Source organism: Mandrillus leucophaeus, unplaced genomic scaffold, assembly GCF_000951045.1.
Source record: "Mandrillus leucophaeus isolate KB7577 unplaced genomic scaffold, Mleu.le_1.0 Scaffold247, whole genome shotgun sequence".
Classification (NCBI taxonomy): Eukaryota; Metazoa; Chordata; class Mammalia; order Primates; family Cercopithecidae; genus Mandrillus; species Mandrillus leucophaeus.
In genome coordinates, this window is record NW_012102554.1 from 2,507,842 (window position 1) to 2,530,165 (window position 22,324).

Sequence of the window (22,324 nt, forward strand, 5' to 3'; positions counted from 1 at the left end):
CCAGATACTCAGGAGGCTGAGGCAGGAGAATGGTGAGACCAGGAGTTCGAGGCTGCAGTGAACCATGATGGCACCACTGCACTCCAGCCTGAGCAACGGAGCAAGACCCTGACTTAAAAAAATAAAATAAGAAAGCACTTCACCATTCATAACATTTGTTTACAAAGCCCTATGAGTAAGCAAGATTTGTCACTTTTATGGTTGTATCTTTTGATAACATATCAACATAAAGCAAAAATATTTTACAACTTCAGTGCACTAAAACATCTATATTTCTTTTCCGAGACGTTTCCATAGGATACCTAGTTTTTAGTTAGAGGATGATTATGGATAGGCTAACATCTTTTCACATAGTAGCTACAATTATTCCTGTTAGGTAATAGGGATTCAGGCAATTTAGGAATTTAACTTTACATAAGGCTCGTTCAACCACACTGATTATTTGTACCCAAGTAACAGAACCATTTAAGAATGATGGGAAAGTTTGGTCAAATATTTATTTATTTATTTATTTATTTATTTATTTATTTTTGAGACAGAGTCTCACTCTGTTGCCCAGGGTGGCATGCAGTGGCGTGATCTCGGCTCACTGCAACCTCTGCCTCCCAGGTTCAAGTGATTCTCCTGCCTCAGCGTCCCGAGTAGCTGGGATTATAGGTCTGTACCACCACGCCAGCTAATTTTTGTATTTTTAATAGAGATGGGTTTTTACCATGTTGGCCAGGCTGATCTTGAACTCCTAACCTCAAGTGATTCATCCGCCTCGGCCTCCCAAAGTGCTGGGATTACAGGTGTAAGCCACTGCGCCCGGCCGTTTTTCTGACTTTTTAATGATGGCCGTTTTTGCAGGAGTAACGTGGTATCTCCCTGTGGTATTAACTTGCATTTCTTTGATGATCAGTGATGTTGGGCATTTTTTCATGTATTTGTTGGCCATTTGAATATCTCTTTTGAGAAATATTTATTCATGTCCTTTGCCCATTTTTTGATGGCATTATTTTTTTTCTTGCTGATTTGAGTTCCTTGTAGATTGTGGATACTTGTCTTTTTTCCGATGCATAGTTTGCAAATATTTTCTCTTATTCTGTGGTTGTCTGTTTCTTTCTTTTGCTGTGCAGAAGCTTTTTAGTTTAATTAGGTCCCATTGATGTATTTTTGTTTTTGCTGCATTTGCTTTTGGGGTCTTAGTCATGAATTCTCTGCTTGGGCTGATTGTTAGACGAATATTTATTGAGCACCAACCATATATGACAAACGATGTACTAGGTGCTGGGAATACAATGGAGAACTTACATGAATCACCAATCACACAAATCTTTTTACCTTTTTTTTTTTTTTTTTTTTTTTTTGCCTTACTTGAGAATTTGGGTTTTTGAGTAAACGCCATTATTCCCTTTTTTTGTTTTAGCACACTTTTGTGTCTCAACCACCTAACGCACTGCTGCCCTGAGCAACCCGGAGGGGCCAATTCCTGCACTCCGGCCAACACAACCTAAACCCCAACACGCCGAGGACGAATAAAGGTCAACCAACTTCCGCCCACCTAGTACAAACGTCGACAGACATTTGTAGATGAGGCCTTGTCAAAATTCAGAGGTGTCCTACGTCTGCTTTCCCAATGAGACAGTTCCTTTTTGTTTGTCTCAGAGACTGGGAATTTTTTTTTTTTTTAAAGACTGTAGGCAGAAAAAACACCCCAACCGGCTGTTGGGACAATCAAACGGGTCTAAGAAAATTCAGCCAATGAGAGTGCGAGAGTGCCTCTGTGTTGGCCAATGAGAAGAGCGCGCCGTGCGCAGGGCCGCCCAATGGGGCGCAAGCGACGCGGTATTTGAATCCGGGAACAAGGCTACAGCGTCGAAGATCCCCAGCGCTGCGGGCCCGGAGAGCAGCCCTAACGGCGCCTCGTACGCTAGTGCCCTCCCTTTTCAGTCCGTGTCCCTCCCTGGGCCGGGCTGGCACTCTTGCTTTCCCCGTCCCTCATGGCGCTGCTCCGACGCCCGACGGTGAGTGTGTTCGGCGACCGCTGTCGGAGGCGAGTCCGTTGGCCCCACAGCTCCCCTGTCGCTTCTCTCATTTGCTCCGAGCTTCTCCGTCCCAACTTAGACTGCTTTTCTCTTCTCCAGAGCTCCCCGCTTCGCCCACGTCCCTGGCCCTGCGGCGGGTCGTCTCCTGCCGGCCTCTCCCCGTCTGGATTCCGCCCTCCCTGTGCCCCTCCCTGCTCCGGGGTGGGAGAAGTGTAGGAAAGCGCTTCCGAGATGGCACCTGTCAAGCGAGCCCCCAGAGCACTGGGCCTAGTACTCAGCGAGCGATCCCCGAGTGCTCTTCATTGCCAGAGAGTTATCTACTTAACACGTTCCTGGGATTTCCTTCCCCCTTTCTTACAACTCCTTGCCAACTAAGGGATCTGTGGTGGGGGCTGGGAGGAGGACTGGAAGGGTTCTGTAGGCAGTAAAGTGTGCGTGTTTCATCAGGCAACTGCCAGGCTGTTTTTCTGATTGTTCACATTTCTTTTTGTATGACTTTCCCATTTATTTCTGCACGCTAAGTCTTCCAGGCTACGTTCACTAATACATGGGTTTGTCCCCTTAAAAAATTTATTTACTCAAATGTAATAGAGATTTTTGAATATAGTTTGGACCAACGTGGCAGACTGAGAGAAAAGGGTCCAAATTCATTTATTTCATCCTTGCAGAGATCAAAGTGTTACCGTGTTTTGGGTATTTTTCCTGTGGGCTTGAATTGTGCCGGGACCTACTTTTTTCCTTTGCTGAAAGCTAGAGGGCCCTGACACACCTGAGTTCCATCATCTTGGCTATAAGGTTAGATAAAAGCTGCCAATTTTCCTATTCAGATGAATTTAAATTTAGTCACATTAGCTGGCTTCTACCCATAAGCATTACATTTTCAAACACTTTTTTCAGATTGGTAGTTGCTGCTGGAAAAAATTGAACAGCCTGACTTTTGAGAATCCTAATAGATTGAACATATTCAGCATTTAATTAATATCCTTTTGTGGATCTAAGTCCAACTGACAAGTAATTTTTTATAATAATGTATTCTATAACGTTATTTAATAGTCAAAACCTTTCTGTTCAGGGAAGGCTTGAGTTTCCCTTGTCCCTCTATCCTGGTAGATCCACTCAGACCCCTTGTTGGGAGTTTTATTAGAGTCAGGACTCTGAACTCTGAGGGATAGGACATGCTGGCTTTTTGTTTTTTTCTTTTTTAATGAAATGTTTATCTCTTCTATAATAAGCTTTTTTTGGTATGAATTGCTTTTCCTAGCAAGTTTTATTTCTAAGCACATTATGTCTAAAGCAGGTTAAAGTCAACTGACAATTTTTATTTCATACAATTCCCACCTTCCCTGAGTTTGGGAGCTAAAACTGTATTATCCAAGGAAACTACTTCCATTCTAAATATCCTTAATATAAGAGAAAATCCATTCTATGGCAGCCTCATTTTAAAAAGCTGCACTTCTAAAAGATCATGCATACAGGAGCATTTCTTATTTGTAAAATGGCATAAGAATCAAAGCTAGTTTAGGTTTTAAACATCTGGTTTTTAAACAACCAGACCTATTATTAACTTAATATTATAGCTTTATAATTTTTCATCTTAATTTACGTATTACCAAGCTCTGTAAAGGAAGGTTTTTAAGTATATGCCTTTAACTTGCAGGGATCTCTACTAAGTGATATGGGTACTATGATAAATAATCATTAAATAGTAATAAGCTTTGAAGTTCTCTTACAGGCCCACTTGAATATTCAGAATAGTTTTGCAAGGTTAGTGGGAGGATCTTTATTACAGATAAAGTAGATGGGTGATTTGCCTAATTTAGAGTGATGTTATTAATCACGAATAGCCTTTTTTTAGACTTCCTGAAATGTACCTTTTCCATCTTGCAAATAGATCTTGACGTATTGTCCTTTCCCAAAGCAATTCTAAATTTCAGTATCTAACATTAGCAAACTATTTCAAATTCTTTCAAGGTTTCATTACCTTTTTTTTTTTTTTCAGGTGTCCAGTGATTTGGAGAATATTGACACAGGATTTAATTCTAAAGTTAAGAGTCATGTGACTATTAGGCGAACTGTTTTAGAAGAAATTGGAAATAAAGTTACAACCAGAGCAGCACAAGTAGCTAAGGTAACAATGATGAAGACTGAATGTGAATACAGAGGCCGATTCTGTATAGTGCTGAGTCTCACAACACACTGGCTGCCTTGCCCTATTCATGTTTCTTTTTCCTTATAGAAAGCTCAGAACACCAAAGTACCAGTTCAACCCACCAAAACAACAAATGTCAACAAACAACTGAAACCTACTGCTTCTGTCAAACCAGTACAGATGGAAATGTTGGCCCCAAAGGTAGGAAGTTCTGAATTTACAAACATATTTAATGAGGTAGCCTGTTTTTAGCCAGACTACAAGGGTGCCGTTATCATTGCTGCACCTTTTAACGAACATTCATAGCTAGAACTCTCCTTTGAAGCAACAGTGTAGGAAATGAGTATATACACCTTTTAAATGATGGTACTTAATTTAACATTATGACCTTGAAGCTGGGCATGGTGGCTTATGCCTGTAATCTCAGCACTTTGAGAGGCTGAGGCAGGAGGGTCACCTGAGGCCAGGAGTTCAAGGCTGCAAGGAGCTATAATTGTGCCACTGCACTCTAGCCTGGACAACGGAGCAAGACCTTGTCTCTGAAAAAAAAAAAAAAAAAAAAAAACTACGACTCTGAATAATAAAGTTAATTACCTTAATAACCAAATAAAGGATGGAGTGATTGGGAAAATTCATGGAATGAGTGAGATTTTTAGGGGTAGAGAGAAAATGATAGGAAAGGGCACCTTTTTGGAGAACAAAGTAGCAACAAAGATCAATGTACCAAAGCGGTAATGGACCTATAAGCATGTCCTTTGGTTAAGGAGTCTGAAATACTTAACTGAGTCAGGCGGCTTGTGTGAGGAACCAGAAGGTAAGGCTGGGAAGAAGGTTGCAGTTGGATTTGAAGGTCTTGGGGATTTGAATTTTTATCCCATTAGGCTTGAGGAAACAGAGTTTTGAGGAGTAGAGAAATGATGAAAACAATGTAGGGAGGTAAGTTAGGGGGTATTGCACTTGTCCAAGCAGAAGCTGATGAGCTCGAGCTAGCCCAGATCTTCCCTAAGCGTCTGTCCATACATTAGTATCAATACTGGATATGAAGAAACAACATCAAATGTGTTAGGATGTCTCAGAACGTCTTTCAGGGCCACCATCTTATATTTAGGAAAGAATACTTTGGACACATGGCTTGCATGCAGGAGTGGATCCTTAACCACTTGGATATTAAATAAACCATTTGTGCAGTAGATGAACAAAAAGTAGGAAAGTCAGGAGAGGGCAGTATCTTTGGTAAAGGTATCCCGTTTGGCTTCCGATTTGTTGAGGTAACAGAGGGGCATCTGCCTGGAAATGCAGTTGGAAATGTGGCAGCAACATCTGAAGGCAAGGAATGGATTTGTCAGCTTTCTCCACAGAGATGATGGTTGAAAGCATGTTGCTCTTTATGAGAACTAAAGCTTAGAACAAATAGTTGAGATGGGATTTCCTTTAAGAAGCCTTCCCTTGAAAGTTTCTATAATAGTGACCTCCTGAAAGCCAAACCCAAAGGCTGGTATTCAGACCTTGATGTCTTAGCAGTTGTGTAGTGTTTTGCATGTGTTAGGGTTTGAATGTGGTTCCTCCCACATCGCAGGACGGCCATTTGGCAATACATATATATTTTTCAGGGGGACAGAGTCTTGCTCTGTCGCCCAGGCTGCAGTGCAGTGGCTTGATCTCTGCTCACTGCAACCTCCGCCTCCCGGGTTCAAGCGGTTCTCCTGTCTCAGCCTCCCCAGTAGCTGGGATTACAGGCGTGAGCCATCACACCTGGCTAATTTTTTGTATTTTTTAGTAAAACGGGGTTTCACCATGTTGGCCAGGCTGGTCTCGAACTCCTGACCTCAGATGATCCACTTGCTTCCGCCTCCCAAAGTGCTGGGATTATAGGCGTGAGCCACTGCGCCTGGCGGTAATATATTTCAAATGGTTATTCTCTGTACCCAGTAGGTCTGTTTTTAATCCAAAGAAAATGATGAGAGGGATAATCTAGTACTTTTAAATAGTGCTATGATGAATGTCTCTTATAGAGTAGAGAAGTTCTAGTTAAATCCATTTAAGGAAATACTATGCAGCCATAAATATGATGTTTTAGTAGAATATTTAAAGGCATGAAAATGCTTGTAACATTAAGTGGAAAAATCAGATTATAACAATATATAAAGAGTGCAACCCCAGATTTCCTTTTAAAATGTACATTTGTATGCAGAATATTGAATGGTAGTTATTTTTGAGTATTATGTTGGACTTAAGATTGACTTGCATTTTCTTCCTTAAAACTTCAGACTTTTACCATGGGTACCTATTACTGTTCAAGTTAGAGAAGAAGAAAAGAAGACTTTTTTTTTTTTTTTTTTAAAGCAAAGAGCTCAAATATGAAAGAAACAAAGAGAAAAATAGTTTCCTCCTGTGACCTCCATAACTTCACCCTTTTTGTGTTTCCTTTAATCCTTGGCTGACTCCTTTTTCTCTTGCTTCCTGGCAAAATTGAGGCCACTGTTTGTTTGAGATAAAGCATTATGGACCTGTAGCTCAGTTCATATAAAAATCAGTTCCAGGATTGAAACATATAGCTACATGTTCTAGATTTAGAAGTTATCAGGAATTAATGAACAACAGTTACTTCCAATTCAAATACATTTCCCTCTGAGAAAGACAGTAGTGAAGGAATCTCTAAGTCCATGATTTAGGTAGAGCCACACCTTCTAGCAGGTGAATCCCTCTGCCTGCATGTCTCTGGTCAGCTCTCTGGCTTTTACTTTGTCACCTGCTCTATCTGCAGGGTTATCACTGTTCTTTAGAGCCAATCCCTGGAGGTGTGGAAATACCACTTGAGTGCATGGGTTTCTAGCAATTTTCCTGGAAAGATGATAACATAAGCCATGTGTCCATTGTGTCCATGATAGGAGATGTTCCCTGTCTTCTAACCAAATTTATACCATCCTTTCTGCAAAACTGGAGGGCAGGTTTCTCTCTTTGTAGCAGCTGACACAACTGAATCACAAAGTGAGTCCTTGGAAGAGTTCCAGCCCTTTACAGGTAGTCATAGAAGCTTATTATCCTGCAGGTTTTGAAGAAAATGGTGTTTTTTGCTGATTAATGAGGCTTTGGTAAACACAGTAGTTTGAAAGGACAAGGAAGGCTTTTTACTAGTCCCATGTTTGCTGGACACTGGGGAAACAAGTTGAATAAACCATTGACTCTGTCCAGAGGAGCTCCCTGTCAAGTTGGAGAACATAGGAGTAAAAGCATGGCTTTATCTGTCACAGAGAGAGATACACGCTTATGAGAGGTATACTGAGGAGTCATAGCTAGAACAGATTACCTGACCAGATGAGTAGGATCTTATAAAGGGTCTTACAATAATTAAATTATGTTGGAGTTCACAATGAATGCTTTCAAGTAATTCTAAATTAAGGGCCAGGGCAAGAATCTTTGTCTTAACCTAGTGGCTTTTGTTGTTGATTGCTTGATTGATGGACGAGATCTCACTGTGTTGCCCAGGTTCAACTCAAACTCCTATGCACAAGCGATCCTCCCACCTCAGGCTCCCAAAGTGCTGGGATCACAGATGTGAGCCACCACACCCTGCCCCTGGTGGCTTTTGGATATGGCTAAACTCAGTTGCACTTCTGAATAGGAGCCAGAAAAACATTCTAAGCTGCTATGATAGCACATGATAACCTCTGACTCCTTAAACCAGACATTTTGGTATTGACTGCCCTTCCAGGGGTGGGTGATAATGCTTATCCTTGAAAAAGCTAACCTTCATCTGAAGCTGCATCTACTTATTACAATGCAAATCTGATTCCAGTCACTTGCTAAACTCCTTCAGTTGTTGCACCTTACCTTTGGATAAAATCTAAGCTTCTTAGCCCGGCTCTTGTTCTGCTTTTCAGCTCATCTTCTCACACTTCACAGGCTATCCTGCTGACATCTCAAATCAGTTTGCACTTCCCTGAATTGCCTTGATTTTCTTTGGTTTCCTTTTGCCTGTTCATCTTCCTTAAGGTCTTACCGTCTCTGGTACCCTGGGTACCTCTACTCATTTGTCCTAGCTCCTTGAGGTTTCCAGGTGTCCAACTTCTATTCTATTCTATGCTATTCTTTCCTTTCCTTTCTTTTTCTTTTTTTTTTTTTTAGACAGAGTCACACTCTATCTCTAGGCTGGAGTGCAGTGGCATAATCACGGCTTACTGCAGCTTTGATCTCCTGGGCTCAGGTGATTCTCCCACTTCAGCCTCCAAGTAGCTGGGACAACAAGAGTGCGCCAACATGCCTGGCTAATTTTTGTATTTTTTGTAGAGGTGAGGTTTTGCCATGTTTCCCAAGCTGGCCTCGAACTCCTGAGCTGAAGCAATACACCTGCTTCAGCCTTCTAAAATGCTGGGATTACAGGTGTGAGCCACCGCACTTGCCCTGGGTTCTCAAATTCTTGAATAAATGGCATGCATGCCTGCATAGCTCTTGCTCACCTGGTCCCTCCTCAGTTTAAGACCTTTGATTTAAGAGGGGAGGACATGTTTTAAAATGCTCTCTGTTGTTGTTGTTGTATCCTCTAAGACTGGAAATTATAATCATTGAGCTTTACTGTAAATTAAAATTATTCTATCATAAAGCCCCCTTTTTTTTTTTTTTTGACACAGAGTCTCACTCTATTGCCCAGGCTAGAGTGCAGTGGCGCAATCTCGGCTCACTGCAACCTCTGCCTCCCGGGTTCAAGCGATTCTCCTGCCTCAGCCTCCTGAGTAGCTGGGTTTACAGGTGTGCGCCACCACGGGCCCAGCTAATTTTTGTATTTTTAGTAGAGACGGGGCTTCACCACGTTGGTCAGGCTGATCTCAAACTTCTGACCACGCCTGGCTGCCTCCTCTTTTTAAAAAATATTTTATTACCTTAATATATATTTGTATAGCTTAGCATCTTATTAGGTTTTACTTGGAGAAGTACTTCTTTTTAAAAGCAATGATTTGGCCGGGTGCGGTGGCTCACGCCTGTAATCCCAGCACTTTGGGAGGCCACGGCGGGCAGATTATGAGGTCAGGAGATCGAGACCGTCCTGGCTAACACGGTGAAACCCCATCTCTACTAAAAATATAAAAAATTAGCCGGGCATGGTGGCAGGCGCCTGTAGTCCCAGCTACTCTGGAAGCTGTGGCAGGAGAATGGCGTGAACCCAGGAGGCGGAGCTTGCAGTGAGCCGAGATTATGCCACTGCACTCCAGCCTGGGGGACAGAGTGAGACTCCATCTCAAAATAAATAAATAAATAAAATTTTAAAAAGCAATGATTTATTTATATTTCATTAATAAATGCTTGTTTTAACGACTTTATAAATTTTTAATTTGTGTAATTTTTATAAATAATTACCCAGTCAGCATAGGAAAGTGAAATACTGAGTTGTGTACTTGCTCAGTCTTTGCTCCCTTCTCCTATTTTATTTATAGACTGGAATATGCTTTTCTCCTTTTTAGTTGCCAGTTTTTCAATTTAGAATAAATTAGTGAAGAGAAGAAAACATTATACTGCAGAAGAGGCTGCTACTAAAGTAGAATGATCTGCTCCAATAATCTTTGAACCCAGGTGGTCAAGTTTCTTTCATTTATTGAGCACCTACTACGTATCAGGGATTATATTGATGTTTGAGGTACCTTAGTGGGCAAAACCAATTAAATAAACGTAAGCTTTTAGAGCTTAGATTCTGGCAGAGGTAAACAGATAATAATACACATACTATATAAACTATAGAATTTTAGAAGTATAGGTTTTATGAGAAAAAACAGAGATGAGACATATGGGTAGGGTGGGAGGACAGGGATTGGAGACAGGTGATAATTTTGTTTTTTGTTTGTTTATTTGGTTGGTTTTGAGGTGGAGTCTTGCTCCGTCTAGCCCAGGCTGGAGTGCAGTGGCATGATCTTGGCTCATTGCAACCTCTGCCTCCCAGGTTCAAGCTGTTCTCCTGCCTCAGCCTCCTGAGTAGCTGGGACTACAGGGGGGCACCATCACACCCAGCTAATTTTTGTATTTTTAAAGAAGAGACGGGGTTTTGCCATGTTGACCAGGCTGGTCTTGAACTCCTGGGCTCAAGCCATCCACCTGTCTTGGCATGAGCCACTGTGCCTGGCCAGATAATTTTAAATAGGAGTCAGGATAGACCCCATTGAGAATGTAACATTTAACCAAAACTTGAAGAAAGTAAGGGAATTACCCATATGGACATAGGGGCAAGAGCTTTCTGGGTAAGAAGAACCTGGTTTGAGTGGAGCAGTCAGGGGAGAGAAGCAGGAGATGGGTCAGCAAGGGAAGTGGGGAGGGCCAGATTATATAAGGTCTGTAGGCCATTGGGAGGACTTAAGTTTTCAGTTTGAGTGAAATTAGTTTTAAACAGATAAGTGTCTCTTGAAGAACTTCACATACGTTATCTTGAATTATTCACCTCTTGGTATGAAATTTGTTTTGTCTTCAACATATTTCAAATGTGCTTATGATATTGATATTTAAGCCAGTTGGCTCTGCATGTATTTGTGGTTAAGGCTTCTCCTACATGTGCCTTAATTTGTTGGTGTAGGGTCCTTCTCCCACACCTGAGGATGTCTCCATGAAGGAAGAGAATCTCTGCCAAGCTTTTTCTGATGCCTTGCTCTGCAAAATCGAGGACATTGATAATGAAGATTGGGAGAACCCTCAGCTCTGCAGTGACTACGTTAAGGATATCTATCAGTATCTCAGGCAGCTGGAGGTGGGTGGGTCTTTGTGTTTTGGTTGTATAAGCAATGTGGAATTTATCACACAGCTGGGAAGGAAACAAGGTCAGCTTTTTAAACTTTTGATTCTACCCACAGGTTTTGCAGTCCATAAACCCACATTTCTTAGATGGAAGAGATATAAATGGACGCATGCGTGCCATCCTGGTGGACTGGCTGGTGCAGGTCCACTCCAAGTTTAGGCTTCTGCAGGAGACTCTGTACATGTGTGTTGCCATTATGGATCGATTTTTACAGGTAGGTGTGGCTTCAGGGACTTCACGCCAGTGGCTCATTGAACATTGCATTTATGCTTGGGAGATAGAAAACTAAAGTGGGTACTTCTGAAAAAAAGACCAAAAATCAAATTATGAGAAGCCAAAGAACTTTAGGGACTAAAAAGGGAAGTAATCCAAATGTGTCAAGCCTTTGATGATGCTGACCAATATTGGGCATTTCTGTAAGACCAGTCAACTAAAAAGCACTTGGGGGAATATTGCATTGCCACAATCCTTCATCAGAGGAATATACCATCAGTTGGGCTGGAAGTCCATCTGAAGCCTGTAGTGCCTTTGGATGCTGGTTTTCTGGGCCTGCTTGCACAATTTCCATAGTTTGGTGCTCTTTGGTGTTAAGTTTTAAGTTTCCTCTTCTGAAAAATGATGAGTTTGGCTAGAGAACCTCCACATTTCCAGCCAACTATGGCATTGAATCGCTGTAGAAGAAGCAGGTGGAAGAAGAAGGTGTTTTTTTTAAAGGAGCAGGGGTGTGTGTGGAGTGGACTGAGAATGTAGTGTAATAAAGAGTAATATAAGAAAATGAGAGGCAAAAATAATCTTCAGCATATTTATCAGTGAGTAATGCACAGCCCCTGACCTGTTAGAAGAGAAAGCAGATATAAATCGCCAGTGTGTTATCTACCAAACAATAGCCCTGCAGATAAGGATTTATTTATTTAAAGTCAACATTCAGGATAGGGGTTTAGGTCAGGCACAAATTCTATCCAAACAATGCAATAAAAATTACTTTACAATAATGGCCCTAAGATACTACAAAATCCCAGGTAGTATGCATTCCTCTTTGGGCAGGAAAGCACAACAATATTTTATTTTTTATTTTTTTGAGACAGGGTTTTATTCTGTCGTTGCCCACGCTAGAGTGTAGTGACACAATCTGGGCTCACTGTAGCCTCAACTTCCTGGGCTCAATCAATCCTTCTGCCTCAGCTTCCTAAGAAGCTGTGATTATAGGCGTATGCTACCACACCCAGCTAAGTTTTTGATTTTTTATAGAGATGGGGTTTTGCCATGTTGCCCAGGCTGGTCTCAAACTCCTTAGCTCAAGTGATCCGCCCACCTCAGCTTCCCAAAGTGTTGGGATTATAGGCATGAGCCACTGTGCCCAGCCATGGTAGATTTTTAATAATGAGAGTTGAAGCAAGAAAAGCGCAGAGTCCCAGTTTGGGAGGGGAAAAAAAAAAAGCAATTAAGGGAAACACTTTACCTAGCCTGAGAGTCTCCCTGACTCCAAAGCGTTAGTGAAAGATTTTCTAAGCTGAATAATGGGTGTGCTTTTGGTAAGGATTAAGGAAATTAGCCATCCATTAAATTCTCACTTTTTTTCTTTGGCCTCATCTCTATTCCGACCATGCTTAGTGTGTCAGGTCAGGGCTGCCACAGATACTCAAGTCAGCATGAAGTTGTGGGAAGAGTGACTAGGAGCTTGGTATTCAGGCTTGAATTCTTCCCTTCTTGGCAACTGAATGATCTTGGCATGGTGTCTGAATCTGTTCTCAGGACATCTATTTGTAATTGAGGAATAAAATATGTCCTTCCTAGGATTTTTATGAGGATTAGATGAGACAGTATGTTAGAATCTTAGCACTGTGCCTAGCACACAGTACTCAATTACAGATAGCTGTCATGATCAGTGGTGGAACAGTCAGGTCTCCTGTGCCCTTATGAGGGCCATGAGCAAAGACAATGTGCACGTTTCCAGGACTGGGTTCCCTTTCCTCTTTTCCCACCCAAAGCTTCGCTCTTCTTGTTAGGTGTGACTTTTGATATGTTAATTTTGCATTAGGTTCAGCCAGTTTCCCGGAAGAAGCTTCAATTAGTTGGGATTACTGCTCTGCTCTTGGCTTCCAAGTATGAGGAGATGTTTTCTCCAAATATTGAAGACTTTGTTTACATCACAGACAACGCTTATACCAGTTCCCAAATCCGAGAAATGGAAACTGTAATTTTGAAAGAATTGAAATTTGAGTTGGGTCGACCGTTGCCACTACACTTCTTAAGGCGAGCATCAAAAGCCGGGGAAGTAAGTGCCTCCAACTCTGTAAGAGACTGTTTTTGCTTGGTGTCTCATCCTAGAAACCTTCACCTAATTAAAGGAAAGCTTATTAATTTATAGGACGCATCCTTTAGATAAGTCTTAATGCTTACCTCATCAGTTCTTAAGAGAAAGGCCTCATGATCTATGTTTACAACATAGTGTGGAATAGAGTAATTCTTCAGAAGGATAAGTGAGTTAAGTGAATTGGAGTTCCTAGGCTTCATGCAGACTTTTGCAAGATAGTAATTACAGTTGTGATTCTTACTGTCCGTTGCTGTTGTTTCTTAGGTTGATGTTGAACAGCACACTTTAGCCAAATATTTGATGGAGCTGACTCTCATCGACTATGATATGGTGCATTATCATCCTTCTAAGGTAGCAGCAGCTGCTTCCTGTTTGTCTCAGAAGCTTCTAGGACAAGGAAAATGGGTGAGTGGTGGATTTAAGAAGAAATTAATTAGGCTATATTTTAGTCCCTCATAATATGAAAGGCCTTAGCATTTTTACAACACTGTCATTGAAGCAATTGGTTTTGTTTTGTTGTTGACACAGGGTCTCACTCTGTCGTGTAGGCTGGAGTGTGGTGGTGCCATCACAGCCCACTGCAGCTTTGACCTCCCAGGCTCAAGTGATCCTCCTACCACAGCCTCCCGAGTAACAGGGACTACAGGCATGCATGACCATGCCTCGCTAATTTTTGTAATTTTTTTGTAGAGACAGGGTTTTGTCATGTTGCCTAGGGTAGCCTTGAACTCGGCTCAAACAGTCTACCCACCTTAGCCTCCCAAAGTGCTAGGATTTCAGGTATGAGCCACTACGCCTAGCCTGAAGCAACTGTTTAAAGTTCAAAGGCCTAAAGGAAAGCTGCTTGCAGAGGGGCGTGGGGGCTTGTGCTTATAGTTCTAGCTACTTGGGAGGCTGAAGGAGGAGGATCATTTGAGCTCAGGCTCAGTTCAAGTCTAGCCTGGGGAACATAGAGAGACCCCTGTCTCTTGGGAAAGAAAGCAAGCAAGCTACTTGGAACAGTTCAAATAGAAGTGAGTTGACTATATATACCAGGGTGCATGTATGCATTATAGAGTTGTACAGAATGAGGAACGCCACTAAGAACTGACAATTTCTTAGATATTATGTTAAGTGAAAAAGTTGTCAAGCACACGAGACAAAGGAAGGCCAAGGCCTGACTGATTTAGCCAGTAAGAATAGAATGAGCCACTTGTAGATTCAGAAGAGTAGCCAAGGTTGGCAGCTCCCTGGGTCTTTGTTTCACATGGCAAAAAGGATAATGTGGAAACAAATGGAGCTGGATGGCTGCAGTGCAAGCCACAGGTGGAGAAGCCAGTTGTAGACCACTGCTAAGCAGTCTTCTAGTCTGCAGGTATACCCTGAAAGCAGCACAGCAGAAAACTTCATCAGAACCTAGGGGATAAGAAGCTGTCTTGGCCGGGTGTCATGCCTGTAATCCCAGCACTTTGGGAGGCCAAGGTGGGCAGATCATCTGAGGTCAGGAGTTTGAGACCAGCCTGGCCAACATAGCAAAACCCCCGTCTCTACTAAAAATACAAAAATTAGCCAGGCATGTTGGTAGGTGCCTGTAATCCAAGCTACTCGGGAGGCCTAGGCATAAGAATCACTTGAACCCGGGAGACAAAAGTTGCATTCAGCTGAGATCGTGCCAGTGCACTCTAGCCTGGGGGATAGGGCGAGACTCTGTCTCCAAAAAAAAAAAAAAAAAATAGAAGAAACTGTCTGGTGACAGCCTCCCAGAGGAGATAGGGAGGTGAATGGGAGATGGCTGGGCCGCAGCTCTGCCCACACCTGCCATCCCCTCCTTTTCCAGGAGGATCACAAAGCATTTTGCCAGGACCAATCAGCTGTGGTTCAGGCCTTGGCCTGTCCTATATGGATATAGGCAAGGTCACCAGGGCAACATGGTGGAGCTGTTCACCTAAACAATGTATATTGTAGTTTATATTTTATGCAAGAAAGTGTGTGTGTCTGTATGTATATATATTTATGTATTTGTTTAATTTTTTGGTACAGGAGGAATAAACCAGAAAGAATGAAAGTGGATACTATGGGGTTCTGTGGAACAGGGTGGAGGTTGAGGATGAGAGGGCTTCTGATTGTAACCTTTTATTGACTTTATAATACAGTGTAACTTTTTTGATTTTTGAACAATGTAAATATTTTATGCAAACTTTAAATTGTAATTAAGTGGAAATAAACAATGTAACCACATGTGAAATTGGTAACAGAACACAGAGGAAAGAATTAATTTAAGTACTTGTTGCTTGAGCTCAGGAGTTCGAGCCCAACCTGGGTAGCATAGCAAGACCCCCATCTCTACAAAAAATTTAAAAATTAGCTGAGTATGGTGGTGCACACCTGTAGTCCTAGTTACTCAGGAGGCTGAGGCAGGAGGATTGCTTGAGCCTGGGAGTTCAAGGGTGAAGTAGCTATGATCATGCCACTGCACTCCAACCAGGGCAACAGAGCAAAACCCTGTCTCAAAAAAAGAAAAAAAAAAAAAGTCTGTAACCTGAACACAGCATTCTGACTGAGCATCCTTAGTGGGATTTAAAGTATGACAAAACAAAGGACTAAAGTGGTAACATCAAGTTTACTTAGTAGGTTCATTGTTAATCTGTTGTTATAATTCTGGAACTATTTTTTTTTTTTTTTTGAGACGGAGTCTCGCTCTGTCGCCCAGGCTGGAGTACAGTGGCCGGATCTCAGCTCACTGCAAGCTCCGCCTCCCGGGTTCACGCCATTCTCCGGCCTCAGCCTCCCGAGTAGCTGGGACTACAGGTGCCCGCCACCTCGCCCGGCTAGTTTTTTGTATTTCTTAATAGAGACGGGATTTCACCGTGTTAGCCAGGATGGTCTCGATCTCCTGACCTCGTGATCCGCCCGGAACTATTTTATGTGTATTGTAGGATAAAACAAATTTATTCATGTTATTAAGGACTAAAATTTTCACTATAGGAAGAGTTTTTTTAATTATTAATTAGTTAATTTTTTATACAGGGTCTTGCTTTGTCATCCAGGCTGGAGTGTGGTGCCGCTACTAAAGCTCACTGCAGCCTCAATTGCCTGGGCTCAAGTCCCACTTCAGCCTCCTGAGTAGCTGGGACCCAGCCACACACCATCATGCCTGGCTAATTTTAAAGTTTTTTCTAGAGATTGGCTCTCCCTATGTTGCCCAGGCTGGTCTCGAACTCCTGGGCTCAAGTGATCTTCTCGCCTTGGCCTCCCAAAGTGCTGGGATTACAGACGTGAGCCACTGTGCCTCGCCTAAGAGAGAAAATATTAACAACTAAAACTTAATATTAAAATATTAAAAACTAAAACTTAAAAACTAAAGCTTAGTCCTCACATAGGAAATAGCAAAACAAAAACAAAGGAAAACCCCTATTATGTTTTGAAAATAGCGGCAAATTCAGAATAAAGGGTCTCAGAAACAGTGACAACTCAGTAGTAGTGAGCATATTTAGTGCGCACATCTTGGATACTAAATACCATCATCTACTGTCAACTAGGGTTCATTAGTGAAATTGCTGATTTAAGGGCTATGGCAGGGGAAGTACAAGGTAAGCCTAGAAAAATCTGTGCCAGATAGCACACAAATTTTCAAAGATCAATGAGGTCACACCAAAGGACATAGGAGAGCTGGTCATGGCAGCATGTGCCTATAGTCCCAGCTACTCAGGAGGCTGAGGCAGGAGCATCCCTTTAGTCCAGGAGTCTGAGGCTGCAGTGACCTATGATTGCACCACAATAAAATAGGAAGGGAAGGAGGGACATAGGAATGGGCTTGAAAGGGCTCTGGCTGACTGAATTAGAGCATTAAAAAGAAAAATGACAGTAATAGATTGTACTGTATAAAAAAAAGGATTCATGGGTCCACAATGATACAAAAAATAAAACAGGGGTTCATTTTTAAAAATCAGAATAATTAAAGTAGAATGGTAGAGTTAGAAACCACTAATTTTCAACCTGTAATGTAATAATTTATTCAAGCAAGGTGCATCAATGAATGCAAAAATCACTAGATGGAATAATTTTGGGAAACAAGATTCACATGGTCTCAAATTATCATCCCATAGATACTTGTTAATTCTGTAACAAAACTGCACATCTATGATGAAGTGGTCTGGTGGTTTCCACCTTCACCCAGTGATTAAGCTCAGCATGGCCATTGGCAGACAACCTGAGTTGCTGTGCCATGTTGTGCAGTAAGATGTATACATTATCACCTATTCATGCCCAAAACGTTTGACATGAATTAAATCATGAGGAAATGTGCAAATCCAGAATGTGAGACATTTTAAAAGGAACTTCCTGGATGCTTAAAAAAATAGTCACTGGTGACAGTGTTTCTTATGTGAGAATGGTGTTATGGATAGGTACAAAAATGTACTTTTTAGAATATGCTTCTGAAATGTGTAGCAGGGATGTGCTGTGATATCTGCAAATTGCTTTCAAATGGCATAGCAAAAATTGTGTGTGAGTATACATATATAGAGAGAGGGAGAGGAGGAAAACGTAGTGCATGTTCATGATTGATCAATCTACATGAAGGATATCTAGAGGGTCATTCTTTCAGTTTTTCTGTAGATTTGGAATTTTTTTTAAATAAAACATTTGAGGCAAAAATGCCACTGATATATGGTACCAATGGCTCATTTTTAGTCACCTTACTCTTAAATGTGCTTTGCTGTCCCAGTTTTCTGAGAATTGATTTCAAAATTCTAGAAATTGTGCATTATTTCAGTTTTTACTCTTGCTTCCCCTTTTTTCCCTTCAAAGTATTTTAGGATTAAGATTAAATTGTGTAGACTGGGCAGTGGCTCATGCCTGTAATCCCAGCACTTTGGGAGGCTGAGGCAGGTGGATGACTTAAGGCCAGGACTTTGAGACCAGCCTAGCCAACATGGTGAAACTCTGTCTCTACTAAAAATACAAACTAAACTAAAAATACAAAAATTAGCTGGGTGTGGTGGCACATGCCTGTAGTCTCAGCTACTTGGAAGGCTGAGACACAAGAATTGTCTAAACCCGGAAGGTAGAGGTTGCAGTGAGCCGAGATTGCGCCACTGCACTCCAGCCTGGGCGACAGAACCCAGGCATGGTGGCGCACACCTATAGTTTCAGCTACTAGGGAGATTGAGGTGGGAGGATCACTTAAGCCCAGGATATCAAGGCTGCAGTGAGTTCTGATAGTGCCACTGCACTCCAGCCTGGGCAACAGAGTTAAGACCCGGTCTTCAAAGAAAAAGATTAAATTGTGATTTAATTTGCCAATTATACCATGCATATGAAAAAAATGTACTTTCGCTTTTAGAATTTTTGTCACAGAATTCTTAAAGTCAGTTGACATACTTTTTTTTTTTTTGAGAGGGAGTCTTTCTCTGTTCCCCAGGCTGGAGTGCAGTGGTACGATCTTGGTTCACTGCAGCCTCTGCCTCCTGGGTTCTAGCAACTCTCCTGCCTCAGCCTCCTGGGTAGCTGGGATTACAGGCATGTGCCACCACGCCTGGCTAATTTTTGTATTTTTAGTAGAGACGGGGTTTCACCATGTTGGTCAGGCTGGCCTCGAACTCCTGACCTCAGGTGATCCGCCCACCTCGGCCTCCCAAAGTGTTGGGATTACAGGCGTGAGCCACCGTGCCTGATCTTTTTTTCCTTTTTTTTTTTTTTTTCTTTTTAAAGACATGGTCTCACTGTTGCCCAGGCTGGAGTGCAATGGCCTTAATAGCTCATTACACCTCAAACTTCTGGGCTCAAGCAATCCTTCCTTCTCAGCTCCTCAAGTAACTGGGACTATAGGTGGACACCACCATCCTTGGCTAATTTTTCATTTTTCATAGATATAGGGTCTCCCAATGTTACACAAACTGGTCTGAAATTCTTAAACTCAAGCAATCTTCTTGCCTTGGCCTCCGAAAGTGCTGGAATTGTAGACATGAGCCACTGGGCCCCGCCAATTTATGTATCTTCTTACATGATAAATCCTACTATCAATGGACAGCTGTTCTTTTGCTTGTATTTTACTCTTTGGGAGGCTAGGTCACAAGGCTTGTTGTGGTGTTGTCTGAGTTCTCTCTGTTCTCTGGTGCTTAATTACACAGGGTTCAACAAGAGAATTGTAGGTAGTCCTACCTAGTTCTTCTGGATTTGATAGATTGTTGCTTTTTTAGCACAATTTATTTCTTATTTCTGAATATCTTTCCCTGACCGACAGTATGTCTGTTTGGGTTCTTGAGCTCATAACAGAGACAGCTGGGGAGGGCTTTGACGCAGGGTTGTGTGAGATGTGGCCAGCACTGTAAAGGGACACTTTGTTTTAAGTGTCTCCTTTTTCATCCCCTTTCAGTGTTGTCACTTGAAGGACTCCTACTGGTGCAACCTCTTTAAAAGATCCTATGGGACCTTTGGCACTTGATTTAGCTAAGAGCTTCACAATGTCTTCATTTAGTCTGGTCTCAGGGCCAGAATCATCTTGCATTTACCAACTGCTTTAGTGTTGCTGGTACTGTGGGAGTGCTTAGGACTTTGATTGAATTTCCAGAAGGTAAGAATATTTTTGTACAGCTTTTACATAAGTAATGTCATCATGTATGAGATGTGTTCTTCTAAAGAAGCAGAGGTTTTCTCTTTCCCCTCAGTCATGTGTGTCTGCTTCTTGTGTTTCAGAACTTAAAGCAGCAGTATTACACAGGATACACAGAGAATGAAGTATTGGAAGTCATGCAGCACATGGCCAAGAATGTGGTGAAAGTAAACGAAAACTTAACTAAATTCATCGTAAGTACTATTGTTTCTTAAGCTGTGGAATGCTTTAGGTTCTGGGTTTTGTGTATATGTGGGGTGTGTGTGTGTGTGCTGTCATGTAAATATATTAATAACGTGAGAGTTTTAGCACAAATTCTTTATCCTTTATATTTTTCTGATATAGTATGGTGTGGAGCATACGGATAAACTCTGAGAGCAAACTTTCTTTGAAACAAAGTCGATAGGCTAGCCATGTCTAGGCCCAGTTCCTAGTCAGCCAGCCAGTTACTCAAGGTGTTGAATTACTCTGTGCTCATAGCAGTGTCCTGGGGAGGGCACTTTGCAAGCAGAGAAGGCTGCTCTGCATGGGATTGGGAAGAGAGAGGGCCCACTTCAAATGGCAGTGTGGAAGTAGGATTCAGGTGATGTTACTCAGAGCCTTTGTCCAGGATCTTTTGAGGCAATGATGGAAAAACACCTAATTAGCAAGCATGGTTAAGAGGGAAGACACCCATTCAGGGGGCATCCTGAGGGCGTGGTGTCTGTCTCTGCATGGCCCACCTATGAGGAGGAACCAGAGGAGACTTAGTGCTGTCCTTGTGTGACACCAAACATCAGAGCTCACCAAGTGTGTTGTGGCAAAGAGCAAGGCATTTGAACCTCAGAAGAGTCTCAAGTGTCCTCACAACATGATTTGCTTCATGGTAGCGTACTGTGTGTTCAGTCCTGAGAGGACTGTCTGGGATTTGTTAAGTGCTAGTTGCCACCCTCTTTGATTGTCGGCTATTGCTGCCAGGTCTGGTGAACCTGTTATGTCTGATGGCACTTAGGTGTCATAAACACAGCTCCCCCTCCCATCCCTCTGGTAGCCTATGAGAGGAAGCCTGCTACTCGGACCTTGAAATCATTTGTTCTGATCACCTGTGCTACCAGCTGGGTTTTATTCATTAATGGGGATGGAAGGAAATGGTCAGGCACATGTGATGAGCCCAGAGCTTTCACTGGCTTCAGCAATTGGGCATCGTCATTGTGATGGTGATTGTGGCCCGGACCTTTGACAGTTGTGAATTAGACTAGGAATAAGGTACCAGTGGGGGTTCCTGACATGTGCTTAATCACAAATTCTGCAGGCCATCAAGAATAAGTATGCAAGCAGCAAACTCCTGAAGATCAGCACGATCCCTCAGCTGAACTCAAAAGCCGTCAAAGATCTTGCCTCCCCACTGATGGGAAGGTCCTAGGCTGCCATCGCCCCTGGGGATGTGTGCTTCATTGTACCCTTTTTCTTACTGGTTTAGAACTCTTGATTTTGTACATAGTCCTCTGCTCTATCTCATGAAACCTCTTCTCAGACCAATTTTCTAAATATATATTGAGGAAAAATAAAGCGATTGGTTTTTCTTAAGGTATCCCATGTGTATTTATTTGTGTATTCTGTACTGAAGAAATCAGTGAAAGCTTGCTTTGACTAATTTCTTTTTGAGCTATTATGAATAGCATGTAAATTATTGCCATTATGGCTTGGGCAAGACCTTTCTACCATTTTCTCAAACGGAAAAACTAGAACTTGGCCTCAGTGAACAGTAAACCTATTCCTAAGCTTCTTGAATACAAATAAGTCTATTATGAAAATTTAAAATGGAAAGATAACCATGACACTTTCCTTTCTAGAAGCTAGTCAGCTGCTCTCTCATTCCTGCATTGGAACGCCTGGCCCAGAGCAACCCTTGTAATGGGTCCCTCTCTCAAAGGCATGGTTGAGACCAGAGAGAGCCATCCCATGGGTCACAGCTGGAGAAAATGGGCCTGTGGCATCCTCTTCAAGTTGAAGCTTGGGATGCATTTTCTCGTTGTGCAGCTTCAGGTACATTATGGGCTAAATGGCTTTGTATTTTTTTGTTTGGTTGGTTTTTAATGGGCATTGAACTTTTTTTTTTTTTTTTAAAGTTCTGGGATACATGTGCAGAACATGCAGGTTTGTTACATAAGTATACATGTGCCATGGTGGTTTGCTGCACCCATCAACCCGTCATCTACATTAGGTATTTCTCCTAATGCTATCTCTCCCCTAGTCCCCCACCCCGATAGGCCCCCAGCAGGGGTTTTCCCCTCTGTGTGTCCATGTGTTCTCATTGTTCAACTCCCACTTATGAGTGAGAACATGCAGTGTTTGGTTTTCTGTTCCTGTGTTAGTTTGCTGAGAATGATAGTTTCCAGCTTCATCCATGTCCCTGCAAAGGACATGAACTCATCCTTCTTTATGGCTGCATAGTATTCCATGTATATGTACCACATTTTCTTTATCCAGT

At 42.1% G+C, this 22,324-nt stretch overlaps 1 protein-coding gene across 1 annotated transcript; it reads left to right on the plus strand.

Moving 5' to 3' along the window:
* The first annotated feature begins 1,791 nt into the window (after positions 1-1,791).
* Positions 1,792-21,424, plus strand: CCNB2 (cyclin B2). Its single transcript, XM_011983192.1, has 9 exons — positions 1,792-2,006; positions 4,027-4,155; positions 4,264-4,377; positions 10,730-10,900; positions 11,004-11,162; positions 12,987-13,223; positions 13,527-13,667; positions 19,938-20,048; positions 21,146-21,424. The coding sequence occupies exons 1-9, from the start codon at positions 1,983-1,985 to the stop codon at positions 21,254-21,256; spliced, it is 1,197 nt and encodes a 398-aa protein (XP_011838582.1). The 5' UTR covers positions 1,792-1,982; the 3' UTR covers positions 21,257-21,424.
* Positions 21,425-22,324: the final 900 nt, after the last annotated feature.